Source organism: Canis lupus, chromosome 27, assembly GCF_011100685.1.
Source record: "Canis lupus familiaris isolate Mischka breed German Shepherd chromosome 27, alternate assembly UU_Cfam_GSD_1.0, whole genome shotgun sequence".
Taxonomy (NCBI): Eukaryota; Metazoa; Chordata; class Mammalia; order Carnivora; family Canidae; genus Canis; species Canis lupus.
The window spans coordinates 7,148,427-7,163,931 of record NC_049248.1 but is presented as its reverse complement, the minus strand read 5'-3'; the positions used below and the strand labels follow the sequence as shown (position 1 = coordinate 7,163,931).

Genomic DNA, 15,505 nt, shown 5'->3' with positions numbered 1-15,505 from the left:
AAAGAGGTGGCCATCTAATATTTGCTGAATGAATGAAGGAGACATGTATATGAAATCGATTATTTTAGGGAAAAGGACCCTAAAAGGGAAAAGACATACATTTGGATGATACAATGAGCTTACAAGAACTGAAAAGTTGCTGGTAGAAAATCAGCTCTAACCTTAGGCAAATTGCACATTCCTAGAACTTTCCAGAGAACTGAATTGTGGGATTTCAGGATGGAGATGCTTCTTCAGTATCATGAGTTCAAAGAAAGACTTTCATCTGGAAGGGAAGTAGTTGCAGTCTGGGGGAAACAGATGTGCCCTAGGGCAAGTCATTTGATGGTTCAAAGCCTCAGTTTCTCATCTACTAATGGGCACGTACATTCTCTGGGCTCAGGCCTATGACATTTTCTCTTCTCTACTTACACTCACCCCCTGGATGGTCTCATTCAGTGTCATGGGTCTAAATCCATTCATACACCACTGACAATATTCCAATTCTCCAGCCTGGATCTCTCGCTTCTGCTCCACCTCGATGTTCTAAAGATAAATTCAATGTAAATCAAATTCACACCTGAATCTCCTTCCGTAATTGTTCCCATCTTAGACAATGGCAGTTCCATCCTTCCAGTTGCTCAGGCCAAAGGCATCTGTGATTCCTCTTTCTTTCTCAGGCCTCTGTCCAAACTATCAACAGACTACTGCTCCATCTTCAGAATATATTGAGAATCCCACCATGCCATACCATGTCCACCAGGGCCACACTTGTCTCCCACCTGGACCATTGTAATAGCTTTCTGATGGAACCAGGTAGACCAGCTGCCACCTTTGTCCCCTGTAGTTCATAATCAACATGGCAGCTATAGTGACCCTTTAAAAATTGATCAGCCCAGGGGCACGTGGTTGGCTTAGTTTAAGGACCTGACTCTTAATTTCAGCTCAGGTCATGATCTCAGGGTCGTGGGATAGAGCCCTGTGTCAGGTTCCATGCCCAGTGCAGAGTCTGCTTGAGGATTCTCTCTCCCTCTCTCTGTCCCTTCCCCACTAAAATAAATAAACAAAGCTTTAAAAAAATTAGCCCATGTCACTCTTCTGCTCTATAGTCTTAGCTGGCTTCCCACTTCATTCAGAATACATTTTATGTCTTTATATGGCCTATGAAGCTTTGCATGGTCTGTGTCCCCCTCCTCTCTTGTTTGCTCTGCTCCCACCACCCTGGAGCAAGCACTGATACTTTTGCTTGGGCGCTTGTGCTCAAGACTGTTTCCTCTGCTTGGGATATCCTTATGGCTCCTTCAATCCTTACTGCAGGCCTCTGCTCAGATACCATCTCTTCATCAAATGCTTCTCCAGTCCCCTTGCATGAAACAGTAACTCCCACTCCTACCCCTGGGCACTCCCATCCTCATAGCCCATTTTGTTTTTTCCTAAGCCCTCATGCACATTTGAAATACTAGACATTTACTTATTTCTATGTTTTTTGTCTGTCTCTGCCCATGCGAAGTCCATAAAGACAGGATTTCATCTGCTCAGCTCACTGTATCCCCGTTGCTTAGAATAGTATCTGACACAGAGCAGTGTCATTAACATTGGTTGACTAATATCTTGCTCACAGGGTCGGTTTATGAGACCCATCTGGAAAACATGAGGCTCTATGCAGATGCTGGGTACAGCTTCAGGCCTGTCCATTGAGGGCCTACCTGACCAAAGCAGGCTGACACAGACCCTTTCTAATTCCTCTGCTAACTCTAGGAGTGACAGTGTTCCCCATTGGAATCGGGGATCGGTACAGTGAGGCCCAGCTGAGCAGCTTGGCAGGCCCAAAGGCTGGCTCCAATATGGTAAGGCTCCAGCGAATTGAAGACCTCCCCACCGTGGCCACCCTGGGAAATTCCTTCTTCCACAAGCTGTGCTCTGGTGAGTCTCATCATGTCTTTCTTACCCTCTCCAAAAACAAAAACAAAACCCAAGAACAAAACTCATTCTAGAGACTGGAGGGTGGCCATGCACAAACTATGACCTTGATGAAGATTGTTACATAGACTAGGACCTTCGGGTTTCTGCTCATGGAAAATTTGTACTACAAACATTCAAGGGACTACCAGAAAGTTCTTTGTGTATAGCTCTCCTTCCATCCTGTCTGTCCATCAAGACTTTAGCAGAGGCACCCATGCTTACTCCTGCAGAGTGATCTGGGATGAAGAAGTGGAAGACAGCAGTAGGGAACCCCAGCATGCTGCAGACCATGGTCTTCTTCCCTGTGTCATATATTCACCCTTAGCATGCAGATACAGGGCCTTAGAAAGCCAGTAACATAGAATCTGATATCAGAGTACCAGAGTTTAAATTGACTTAGTGAGAAATTTTTTTTTTTTTTTTACCACATAGGATTTTTTTTTTATCTGTTTTTATTTATTTTCCTAAAGTAACTAGCTGTGAGTCAAAACCTACTACAGAGCTATTGCCCTTTTCTGCTGGAAGATAGCTCTCCTGGTGGGACTCTTAAAGATCTCTTTCAAATTTGGGGGATCTTGCCTCATTTCCTCCCCCTTCCCCTCATTAGGCACTATTCAATGTATGAAATGGGAAAAGGAAATACTGACCATGAGAGGCTTCATGCACTGGAGAGATTTCTGTGTTCTTATTGTTGTTATTACCATAATTTTTAAGAACCACAAAGCACATGTGGGGAGAACCACAGAATGGCCACCTCTTAACCTGGTGGACCTGCATCCACATGGTTAAATTCCCACAGAGCCTTTGCAGAGTGAAGTCCACTTCACGGATGAGCCTGAGGCAGACATTGTGAAGGGCTTGGAGCTTCTGCCTAATGGGTGGGACCTCAGATCTTATATGTGTCTCTTTCAGGGTTTGATAGAGTTTGCGTGGATGAGGATGGGAATGAGAAGAGGGTGAGTTCCTTTTGGCTGACTTTGTTTTTATAAAATAATTTTTAAAAATATTTTATTTATTTATTAGAGAGAGAGACAGAGACAGCGAGAGAGCATGATTGGGGGAGGAGGGGGAGAAGTAGGCTCCCCACTGAAGAGGGGGCCCGATATAGGGCTTGATCCCAGGGCCCTGGGATCATGACCTGAGCCGAAGGCTCAGGCTTAACTGACTGAACCACCCATGCACCCCTCAGCTGACTTTGAAGGAAAGATCAGAAATGAGTATTTGGGGTGCTTGTTCCCCCTTGTTCCTCTTTTGGTCTTGGTTCAGTTCTCCCTCTTACCACTATATCGTGCTTTTGTGTATGAGGGGGCCCAGGGGGGCATGGTTTCCACCTGTAAATCTTGTGCTCTGCATCCTTGCTGCTTGGGCCCATGTCCAAATCCTAGTCTCTGTGTCCTCGGAGGGGATCAGTTGCCCAGTTGATGGGCTTCAGGCTGGCCTGGCTCAGCCTCTGCCTGCCTGAATCTGCTTCTTTCTTTTGCAGCCCGGGGATGTCTGGACCTTGCCAGACCAGTGCCACACAGTGACTTGCCTGCCAGATGGCCAGACCTTGCTGAAGAGTCATCGGGTCAACTGTGACCGGGGGCCAAGGCCTTCGTGCCCCAATGGCCAGCCCCCTCTCAGGGTAGAGGAGACCTGTGGCTGCCGCTGGACCTGTCCCTGTGAGTCCATTGCTTCACCAGCCTGGTTGGTGTTGCAGGGGCAGTGCTTTTAGCATGGCTGTGCAGAGTGGTAGACCAAGAGGTCCTTTCTCTCCTCACTAGCTGCAAAGTGCTACTTCATCCACTTTCCCTCCCTCTTGTGTCCTTGGATGTATTTTCATTTAGTCCCAGGGATCGCTGTCTCCTCCTGTGTCTTTGGAAAGCACTTCCCCAGATAATACATAACCAGAAGGAAAAATTGATTTTCTGAGGTCAGTGCTCAGCCTGGCTGTTAGCAAGTCAACCTTTAGGAGTCTATGCTAGAAAAGTATAGCAGTGAGAGTGACACCCCCAGAAAACTCTCCTCTCATACCTAGAGCTGTATAGGAGTTGGGTGCCATGGTACATCAACACAGTGGCCTGGTTTAAGAGAAGGATGTAGTCAACTCCATCTTGTGCAGATGTGTGGAGGGCATTCATCCATGGGGGCAGGTTAGTTCTCTGCCTATGGTTGGGAGAAATAGCTGCGTCGGGCAATACCTACTCAGCATTATTACTGTGTTGAAAGGACACAACCAGTGAGATAAAAGCAGAGCTGTATTTTATGCCCCACCCTCCCTTGACAGTTTATTTCATGGGAGAAATTATCTCCCTGGACTGGATGAGAATGCTACCAGACCTCATGTCATTTTTGTTTATTCATAAAGAGTTCTATGGTTACTGTAAGTTATAAAACAAAGTCTCAACTTGTTAATTAGGTGCCTACTCCTGTGTAATAATCAAAGTCTAAAGTTTCAGTTAGGGTCAAAACAGCTCTCTAATCCCCATTTGGGCTGCCTGCCACCAGGACAGGGGTGAGTTCTGCTTCTCTTTCAGTTTTGGGCATGAGCAGGGAGGATGGAAGGGCGTTTCGAAGGTTCTCGTGGGACTGGGGCTTCTGTGAGAGAGCTCTGTGCCCCTTGCCTGGCAGGTATTTAGAGCAACTGCTTTACCTTGCAGGTCTCACAGGTTCCCCTGCTATATTCCTCTGATACTCACTCTTGGGGTGCAGAAGGAGTATGTATCCTTGGGCTGGCTCCTTCTTCTAGCCATGCTTCTGGTTTTTTGTATCCGATCCCTCTTAGGCTCTCTCTCTCTCTTGGGGTCCTCCTGACCCTAAGGTAGAAGGTCTCTTAGGGTCACTTTTAGAACAATGGCAGGTCATAATTCCTTCCATAGGTGCTATCTCTCCCCCCAACCCCCACCCCCAGGACTCAGGCACTTTAGCCCCACCTTGGGAGTAGAGTGCACCTGCTTCCCCAAACTGCAGCAGTTGCTCTCCTGCTGTCTGGCCACTTCTGGGCAATGGCAATAGCTTCTTTATTTTACATTCTTCAGATATGTTTCAGACACTGGTCCAGGGTTCTCTGTAACTAAACGGGATGCAAACCCATCTCTGGGAGTGGCCTCTTGAAAGTCATGTTCATAAAGCTTGGGTGTCCCATTTGTCCCCAGTGGGGCACTAGAGGTGTGAAACTCACAACACAATAGGAGCTCTATGCGAACAAATTTCTTCTTAAATCCAGTCCCTCAATATGCTTCTTGACTCCTTTTATACCCTTGACTCTCTATATTCTCTTCTATCAGAAGCAGAGGATGAGATTTAGACTATTTTTAAGGATTGAAAAATTTAAAAACATTTAAAACTTTTTATTTGGAATAATTTCAGATTTGCAAAAAAAGTTGCACAGATAGCACCAAGAATTCCTGTATATCTTTACCCAGATTGTGGTATTTTACATAATCACAGTGTAATGACTAAAATCAGGAATTAACATCCATAAAATACATCCATAACAATCTTATTTAGTTTTTTTTCAGTTGTCCCACTAATGTCCTTTGTTCAGAGGTAGGATTCAACCCAGAATCACACGTGACATTATGTTTTCTTGTCTCTGTATTCTCCTTAAACCTGCAACAGATCCTTAGTATTTCTTTGATTTTTATGACCTTGACCTTTTTTGAAGAGTTCTGGCTAGTAATTTTGTAGAACAGCCCTCAATTTGGGTTAGATTCAGGTTATATATGTTGCCAAGAATACCCCAGAAGACATACCTTGTCTTTTTTGGTTTATCGAGAGCAGGTACATGGTATCAATTTGCCTCATTACAGGTAATATTAAGTTTGATGACTTGGTTTAGGTGGTATTTACCAGATTTTCCCACTGTAAAGTTACTATTTTCCTCCTTGCAGTGAATAATGATTATGTACAGAGATATTTTGGAGCTATGGAAATATGCTTTTACCCATTAAGTTTACCATGCATTGACGATCCCTACCAGAAACAATATTTATTGTGGTGTTTGCCAAGTAGTGATTTTTTATTTCCTTCTTTTCCTCCACATTTGCTAGTTAGAATTCTACTGAAAGGAAGAGCTTTTTCCTTTTCTGTCATTTATTAATTCAGTTAATTATTTGTATCAATGAATAGACTCATCGGTTATTTTATTTTATGGAGTGTGATCAATTACTGGCATTATTTGTTATCTTGGTCAGATGGTCCTGGATTTGGCTACTAGGAGTCCTTTCAATTTGACTAGGGTTCTTTTGACATCCTCAGCTCCATCTTTCACACAGTGGAGAGCCTGGCTCTCATTATCCACAATGTATTTCTCTGTTGGCTTAATCCCAGAATATACATAAAGTAGTTTCAGAATTGCTAACCAATGCTTGGATGGAAAACAAATCCACTAACTAGAGTGGGATATTCAGATACAATTCTTTTTGACATGTGTCTTTGAGTACATAATACATTTCTCCCCAAAGTTATTTAGGATAGTTTCTCCCCTCCCTACAGTGCAGTTATGTTCTTCATTACTATGAGTTTAATTTGTTTCTGTCTGTATCCTGTTTTGGGTTTCCCTCATTCCCATCCTTGCTGATTTTATTCATTTGTTTGTTTTCAGTATGTGAATGTCTAACATGGATCCAAATGTGAGAATGTACAGAAAGGTTTACTCAGATATCACTCCAGTGTCCCCTTTCCTCCATCCTTTCTACTCATTTCCACCTATGTTCATGCAGGCAACCAGTCTCATTCATTTCAGGCTTCTCCTTCTTCACAAATGAGCTTTGCCTTTTTTTGCTTAAAAACGTAGCCCAGAAATCCTTTCTGTTAGTTCAAAGACAGCAGGGGAGATTGGAGAGGATCACAGAAGTGAAGTCATTTATCCAAGATCACAGTACCAGCAAGGGGTTGAGCAGAATGCAATCTGGAGTTTCCCTGGCTCTGAAGTAGCCTCTTCACTACCTGTGGAAGGCAATGCGATGGTGGGCAGAGCTGCTCTTGCTGGCTTGCACACATGAGCTAACCCCATTTCTTTGCCTGTGACTTGTTACACCCTCACAGCAGTTGGGGCTGATCTCCTTAAGACCTGACGCTCTATACAGCTGGATTGTTGGGGCCACTTGCTGCATGGGTTCAGTATTGCCACTTGGAAGTGACTGACTATTCCAGGACTCAGGATTTTGAGGGGACGAGCTCCTGGCAGGCGGTTCAGCTCTGAAAACTGGTGCCTCCAGCCCCCTTCATTTGTTAGTGGCCATGCTGCCTGACCTACAGGTCACTCGTGTAGGTGGAGGATGTCTAGACATGGTATGAATGAGGGACATTTTTGTGTTCCCACTGACCCACTGAGTCTGCCCTCTTGGGCTTTTATTTACCTACCACCGCAGCTGTGGTCATGATTGCTCTAGAAAGCTTATCTCCAACTTCATTTTGGTCCAAGATTAGCTTTCAAATCACACATGGTGGTGCTACCTTCCATGGGGGGATTTTTACAGAATCATCTTATGCAGATGCAAGATGATTAGTATTCCCAAGTGCTGTTTTAATAGGAACCTCGAGAATTTGCTGATCATGTGAAAGAATGAGTGGCAAATAAGGAAGTGCTGAGACCCAATCATTTGTTTTGGCGTCAGAAATATTTCTCTTGTGTGATCTCTTAAAGGATCAAGTCAACATGGCCTCTTGTACCGTTAGAAACTTGGCAGCCAAGAGGACACATGTGTCTTTAGGTGAACTTTCTTTACAATGAGCTCATAAGCTCATGATATGCTTAGCTCCTCATGATTTCATCAAGTTATAACAACCCTGAAACTTAACTTTGTTTCCTGGGCCAAGGCATCCCTGTAGAGGAGATCATTCACTTTGCACACTAAAATTTTTTAGAAGTATGGTTCTATAATTTTGCATGTTTTTGTGTGATACTTGTCCTTCTAAACCTTCTGTAGAAAAATATTTACTGGCCAAGTGTTATTACCTAAGCTACTCTCTCTATCTCTTGGAATTTGTTTCCTAATGTGTAAAAAGGAGGAAGTTAGACTACATGATCTCAAAAGGCCCATTCAGCTCTCAGCTCTATTTTTCTGCGGGTAGCTTGATAACATTGGCCTCTTTGCATGTATGGGAGTTTGGATCACATCACATCCAAGCTTTGCTCTCTCCTGTCCAGGTGTGTGCATGGGCAGCTCTACCCGGCACATCGTGACCTTTGATGGGCAGAATTTCAAGCTGACTGGCAGCTGTTCGTATGTCCTATTTCAAAACAAGGAGCAGGACCTGGAGGTGATTCTCCATAATGGTGCCTGCAGCCCTGGGGCGAAGGAGACCTGCATGAAATCCATTGAGGTGAAGCATGACGGCCTCTCAGTTGAGCTCCACAGTGACATGCAGGTGAGAAGTACTTTCTATAGGTCCCATGCATAGCAGGACCAGGACCTCGAAGAAGCCTCTACTGGCAGCTGGTTTTAGATGTGTCTGTTAGGGACTCTGCCTTCTGCCTCATTAGCAGAGTACCAATTTTCTTAGGAAGTACTTATTTCCATCTCCCCCGTGGCACGATTTCTTGTTGTCCTGGGCCCAGACTTGGAAGAAAGGATCAATTTTAGGTAGCATCAAATCACAGACATAGTGCTGGTTTCTGATGCTGGAAGAAAATTAGGCTTGGCACCAGTGCTGTTTACCCAGCAGGCATTTTGAGCCCCGTGCCTAAGGCATGTGAACTTTCCAAAGGAGAAATTTTTAGGCCTAAATTAGGGCTTTTGAAAATATTTAGGGCCTAAATGAGATGTATGGCTCCAGAATTCAAAAAGAAAACTGCAAAACTGGTAAAAATAAATGTTTGACTAAATGTTTACAAAAGGTTACATTATGCCAACTTCTTTATTTGTTTAGAAATCTTAAGTATTTCATTATGTGAAAAGAACTTGTAGGTTAGCTCTTCTCATTTTATCAGAATTCCTGAATATATGCACACTAATTCCTAAAAAATCATAGCTAGGCCTATATTAAATGAGCAACTCATAATCAAAAACTTCAAAATAATAATAAAAAACCTTCTAAAATTTTTAATATTAAAAATTATGTTCCTTGTGGTACATGATTATCTTTTAATATGTTTGATATGATGTATAGTAGGGCCACCAAAGAGCTAGTGACCAAAAATCCATCCATCCATCCATCCATCCATCCATTCATCCATCCATCCATAAATGGACTTAATATAGTCCCACGAGATGCTCCAGGAGACATTGCCCTGAGTTGGCAAAAAGCAGCTTTCACAGCCTCTCCGGGAGGGGTTGTCCTTCCCTGTTGAATGCACACAGACTCAGGGCTAGCTTTAACCCCTTGGCTTTCAGGTTCCAGGAGCATGGCCATCTGTTTAGGATTCTGATAATCTGTTCTGTCAAGCTCTGCAAAGCCCTTTATCTTAGAAGAGCTCCTGCCAAATATCAGAGTTTGTGGATGACACTGGAGTTGAGTGTGGCAGAAGTGGAGGGACTTTCAGTAACCTCAGGGAGAAGCTAAGAGTGAAATTCTAGGATTCCTTATTGCTATGACTACTGATGAGGCATTTTCTTCTTTGGGCAGATGACAGTGAATGGGAGACTAGTCTCCATCCCATATGTGGGTGGAGACATGGAAGTCAATGTTTATGGGACCATCATGTATGAGGTCAGATTCAACCATCTTGGCCACATCTTCACATTCACCCCCCAAAACAATGAGTTCCAGCTGCAGCTCAGCCCCAGGACCTTTGCTTCGAAGACATATGGTCTCTGTGGTGAGAAATTCTCCTTTCCTCTAGTCTCAGGACTCTTGGCAGCTTATATTCCTGGGTCCGGTTGGTTGTAAGGTTCAGACACTGGTGGGGATGGAGACTGGCCAGGTCTCCTGCATCAATATGAAGGCACCCGGGGCTACTGATCTTGCCTTTCCTCATTTGTCTAGGGATCTGTGATGAGAACGGAGCCAATGACTTCATTCTGAGGGATGGGACAGTCACCACAGACTGGAAGGCACTCATCCAGGAATGGACCGTACAGCAGCTTGGGAAGACATGCCAGCCTGTCCCTGAGGAGCAGTGTCCTGTCTCCAGCAGTTCCCACTGCCAGGTCCTCCTCTCAGAATTGTTTGCCGAGTGCCACAAGGTCCTCGCTCCAGCCACCTTTTATGCCATGTGCCAGCCCGACAGTTGCCACCCGAAGAAAGTGTGTGAGGCGATTGCCTTGTATGCCCACCTCTGTCGGACCAAAGGGGTCTGTGTGGACTGGAGGAGGGCCAATTTCTGTGGTGAGTCTCCATATGCATCCCTTACAGTGTGAAGACCAACAAAGTATTGGGCTTGCTCAACCTCTTGGGCCTCATATTCTTTTTCTGGGTGGTAAAGCATAAAATCCCTGCTTTCCCTATTACCTAGGATCCCAGTTAAGATAAAATAAGATGGTAGATGTCTCAGTGACTTGAGTGTGGAATTTCTGTGTAAACAAGAGCATTTCAATAGTTCAGACAAATGTTATTTTAATGTATTGTACACACATAGGCATCAGCAAAGTACGGAATGACCAGTCACATTTCTGAATTTGACATTCCCCCAAGTTTAGCAAAGGCTCAGAGTAAGCCATGCCTGAGAAGGATTTTGAAGTGTGAGTGGGATTTTCCTCTGACATACCAAGCAGCATCTTAATGACAAATACCATAGGATCACTAGTGGGGGTACCTGCCCAAGGTCAGCTCCCCTATTTGGACTTGGCATTTATTTATCATTCAACGTATAGGGGATACCACAGTGAATCAGATGTGATGCCTGCCTCAGAGGGCACTGGCACGAAAAGAGCACTGAACTTCAGCACCCCCAATTACTGAATATAACCCCTGATGTTCTCTGGAGGAAAGTCAATAATTCCAAGCTCTTGGAGTCTCAAAATTTATTATCATACAGCTGTCACAGCTCTAACTTATGGCTGGAGGACTTGGGCACTCTGGTCTCAGCTTAGGGTCTGATCAGCTATTTTCTATCTGGACCTTGCTTTCTGCATCTCAGAATGAGATCGTTGGACTAGATAGCTCCTAGGTTCCTTCCAGCTCTGGTGTTCTGAGTCCATTAGATGGAAGTACCTCCTTTTCAACCTGCCTACTGATCAAGGGGCAAATGATAATTTCCTGAATTACCCACAGTCCTTCTATACTTAGTAATTTCTTTGTCTACCCCTGGCTACTTATTGTGCATTTACGGGAAATGCTTGGTGCTTTAAATCCTTAGATACTCCCATCTTTTGTCTATCCCTGGCCACTTACTGTGCATTTACAGGGAAATGCTTGGTGCTTTAAATCCTTAGACGTTCTTGCCGGCTGCCTTGGCACCATGAGTGGGCAGAGTGGGACAAGAGAATTATCTTGTAGCTTTTCTTCATGCAACTCTTCATAGCTGTGGATTTCTTATTTAATTTAAGACGATTTTTAAAGGATTTAATACACCTGTATTCAAAAGAAAGACCCATAAAACTTCCTAAGGACACACAGGATCACATTATCAGTTAGGATTAAATTTGGCTCAAGTAACAGAGAAGTAAAATTCTCTGTTACACAGTTGGTCAGAGGGAGGTGGCTCCAGCTGTGTCTGGGTTTCAAACTGGATTCTAGGTTTTTGCTCATTCTCACTTGGGTGTGCTTTTTTTCTCATGGTTTAAGATGGAGCTCTCATCCTTACATCCAGGTTCCAAACAGCAGCATGGAGGAAAAAGGGGAAGGGACAAAGGACATGCACAGCTGTCCTTGAAAAAAAGAATTCTGGAAACTGCTATTGGAGTCTACATTTGCACCTACAGTTATTTGGTCAGAACTATAGTCATGTGACTATAGTTAGCTGCAGGGGAGGTTGGGAAATGTAGTCTGTAGTTTGTGGTCAGGTGCCTAGCTTAAAGGTCTATTTCCATGGAAAATGGAAGGAATAAAATTTAGTAGAAATTGGCCATTTCTGCCCGAGCAAGTTTGTTCAATGATTAACCTCATTGAAGCAGCTATGCCTCTGTTTCTCTCTGGTTGGTGTGAACTGAGTGTGACCTTGTTCTCTGTCTGTAGCTATGTCATGTCCACCATCCCTGGTGTACAACCACTGTGAGCATGGCTGCCCTCGGCTCTGTGAAGGCAATACAAGCTCCTGTGGGGACCAACCCTCGGAAGGCTGCTTCTGCCCCCCAAACCAAGTCATGCTGGAAGGTAGCTGTGTCCCCGAGGAGGCCTGTACCCAGTGCATCAGCGAGGATGGAGTCCGGCACCAGGTAGGAGCCTTGGCCTTTCACCTGCTATGGAGCTGCTTCTCTCTCAGGTCAGTAGGGTGAAGTGTTCACTAGTGATTGGCCCCCTCCAACTGTGGCAGCCAGGGTTAACTCTTAAGGAGATCACTGAAGAATAGGGAAGCATAAGGCATAATGACTCTGGAGCCAGACACATCTTGGTTCAAATCCTGGGTCTGTCATATATTAGCTATGTAAGCAAACACCAAAGTATTAATAACACATTATGACTACCACTACTTCTATTACCATCATTATATTAATGTAAATAGAAGGCTGCAGGAACCCAGAAGGGGATAGGAAAAGAATATATTAATAGTGGTGTCTAGTATTATTACAATATATTATGTACCTTGCATTGTACTAAGCATTATATATTCATTATCTCAACATTTTTTGGAAGTTTGTTTTGCAGGATATTGACAGTTACCTGTGGTCAAGAAAGGTTAAAGAACATTAGCTAGACAAGTTCCTTTATTGCAGGATTCTTTAGAGCTTTTAATGCGCTAATGTGTGGTGCAAGTGTGTAAGAGGGTTTTTGCTTCTCAAACTTATCTAACCATGGGACTTGTATGTGTGGTGGAGTGAGTGAATGTATATGTAGCATGCCCTTGGACTAGGGTTCTACAGAACAGAGTAGGATGTTTTATGTCATTTTAATAAATACTTAAAAAAATCTTTAAGACAAAACCAAAGCTTAGACAGCTTACTTTGCCCATGGACATGGTTTGTTAAGTGATAGAATTGCGAATTGGACTCAATATTTAAGGCTCTAACTCCAAAGAACGTGTTCTTTCTTTCTTTCTTTCTTTCTTTCTTTCTTTCTTTCTTTCTTTCTTTCTTTCTTTTCTTTCTTTCTTTTTCTTTCTTTCTTTCTTTCTTTCTTTTTCTCTCTTTTTTTCTTTTTCTCTCTTTTTTTGGAATGTGCTCTTTCTGATGTGTGAAAATGCCTTTTTGCTAGGTGTTCTTTGAGCTGATTTTCATGGGAATCGTGGAGTCAACAATTTTTGTAGCCCTTTACAGGTTTTTGAGTACATTTTGAAAGGATATTTACCAGACTCTCCCCCATCTTGGCCTAAGATGGCAATCATAGCTTCAAAGTTGACAACATGTACATTTGTAGTAGCTGGGCAGTGTGTGTGCACACGTGAATGTGTGCAGTGCTCCTGTCCTTCCTCTTTGACAGTGACGCTACAGAACCTGATAGAGGGAGAACAGATTTGGCTTCTAGCAAAAGAGAGTGAGTGTATTCTATGATCAGGGGCTACACCCCAGACCTAACATCTCCATTATCACCAGGGAGGACTTTTGTCACTAAGCGAACCAGGTGAAGTGACTCATTATATTTAATCACACTGGCAGGACTCAAGGTAAAGCTAGCTAACCAATCTAGATAATGATGGAAACAGTTATTCCCGTAACTACACTATTCTGTCCTGAACAACGTAGGCCATGCAATGGACTGTTTCCTTTGATTCTCCCTCAAACTCTGTGGGGTCGTTATTACATGTGCCATTGAGTGGAAACTGAGGCTCGAATGGCAGGAGGTGATAAAACTGTGGTTCCTATCCATGACACCAGGGCATCCCACAGTGTCCTAGCCCTGCCTTCAATCCCAATGGAACTGTGAGCTAAACTTTGAGCTGCGTATTCATGGAAGCATGGGCGTTCATCCAGTTATTACTGGATGGTTCTCATCTGCTCTGTTTTGTTATTGGGCTTTATCCCAGTGGACCCCATTTGTTCTCACTGTGGAGTAGATGAATTAGGAGGGAAGACTAGTCACACTCTACTGCTGTATTTCAATTGCCAAATGAAGTAACTGCCTGTACTGTAATATTCTCCAAAAACGAGTCCATAAAACCATACATCACTCTCTCTGATCTGCACAGCTCTTGGGGTCCCTTCCTATAGGCTTGAAGGGTAGGTACTATTTATGTGTGGTGCCAGCACCCAGTGGTGATTTCAGCCTGCATTTGCTGGTAGTGCTAGGTGCTCTCAGAGGGAGGCAGAAATGGTCTCTGCCCTCTTCTTTGGCATTCTGCGATGAGAAGAAAGCTTGAGCTTGTAAAATGTTTCTGGCTCCAGGAGTATCATTTGGCTGCACGGTGCTGAGAGTTGGAAGCTTGTGAATTTTATCTTCGTGTCTCCACCTGCCCCCTCTAACTCGACTTTCCTTCCCCACTCCCCTCACCTTCCATCCAACCCATTGGAATATGCATTTGAGTTGTGTGGAGAGTGCTTCTGAGTAGTGCAATATTTTGGACATAGAGACAGTCTTATAAACGTATTTCAGAACCAAGTGACAGTAAAATTAATCAAAAACTGTGAAGGGAACAAACACAGTTTTAGTTTACTTCAGAAAATATGGTTTAAATGGATGAAAATAGACATCTTATCAGCCACCTGCAATTTCAGCTTTCCCATTCACAGCAGAAAAGGAATAAAAATCTAACATGAAGAACATTTCCATTAAATGAAATTTCCTTAACTGAAAAATAAAGCTGAGACAACTTTTCTTCAGGGAAATAATCCAGAGTATAAATCTCTGGTGGTAACTTTGGAAGGGCAAAATATTTACCGGTTTCCATAGCCCTTGTTTACTTTACAGAATGCAGTGTAAACATATGAGCCTCTGTGGCGGGCTCAGGGGGGATCCAGGGCTGCGGGCTGGCTGTCCCTCTCTGGGTTGGGGGCTTGTGTGGGCAGCAGGGACCGCCTCCATCACCCAGGACGGAGCACCTGGAGCCTGAGCTTCCTCCCTGGTCTCTGCTGTTCCGTGGCGGCCCAGGAATTACATTTTCCTGCATCTGCCCTCAGATCCTTGGCTGTGGTGGGTGGTGCTTGGTCGTTAGCTGTGTCCCTTCTCTGACCTGGGGCTTTGAAGACTTCAGTTTTCCCTTATCAGATTCTCTGTAGGCTGTTATTTTGTCGTCTTCATTTAATTTAGAACTCCCGCCAGGTCTCATACCTGTTCTGCCCTGGAAATACTCCCTGCTGGCCGGGAGCCCAGTGGGCCATTCAGGACTGGCTGGAATTGGCCTGTCCTGGTGCAGGGGTGCCACCTGCTGGTGTGCTTGCTGCATAACTAGACAGGTGATGCGGCTGCAGAGCTGGCCGCTGGTGCTTGTAGCTTAGCATTAGGCCAAAAGGGCCTTTACAGGGATCATAGATTCTGTCCCTTGCCTCAGGCATGCCTCCTTAAAGCTTCCTAAAAAAATGAAAATCCCTAGGAAAGGGAGGCTTAATACCTAATTTTGGTCATTTATTGTGGTATTGTCCACTCTCAGGATGGTGGGAAAGTTGTA

The 15,505-nt window shown here is 44.1% G+C and overlaps 1 protein-coding gene across 1 annotated transcript in view; it reads left to right on the top strand.

The window, feature by feature from the left end:
* VWF (von Willebrand factor) overlaps nt 1–15,505 on the top strand; it is a 138,067-nt gene that overhangs the window by 93,757 nt on the left and 28,805 nt on the right. Inside the window, 7 exon segments of the mRNA NM_001002932.1 lie at nt 1,738–1,902; nt 2,854–2,897; nt 3,425–3,602; nt 8,075–8,295; nt 9,493–9,685; nt 9,853–10,194; nt 11,983–12,182. Coding sequence (NP_001002932.1) covers nt 1,738–1,902; nt 2,854–2,897; nt 3,425–3,602; nt 8,075–8,295; nt 9,493–9,685; nt 9,853–10,194; nt 11,983–12,182 — 1,343 coding nt within the window.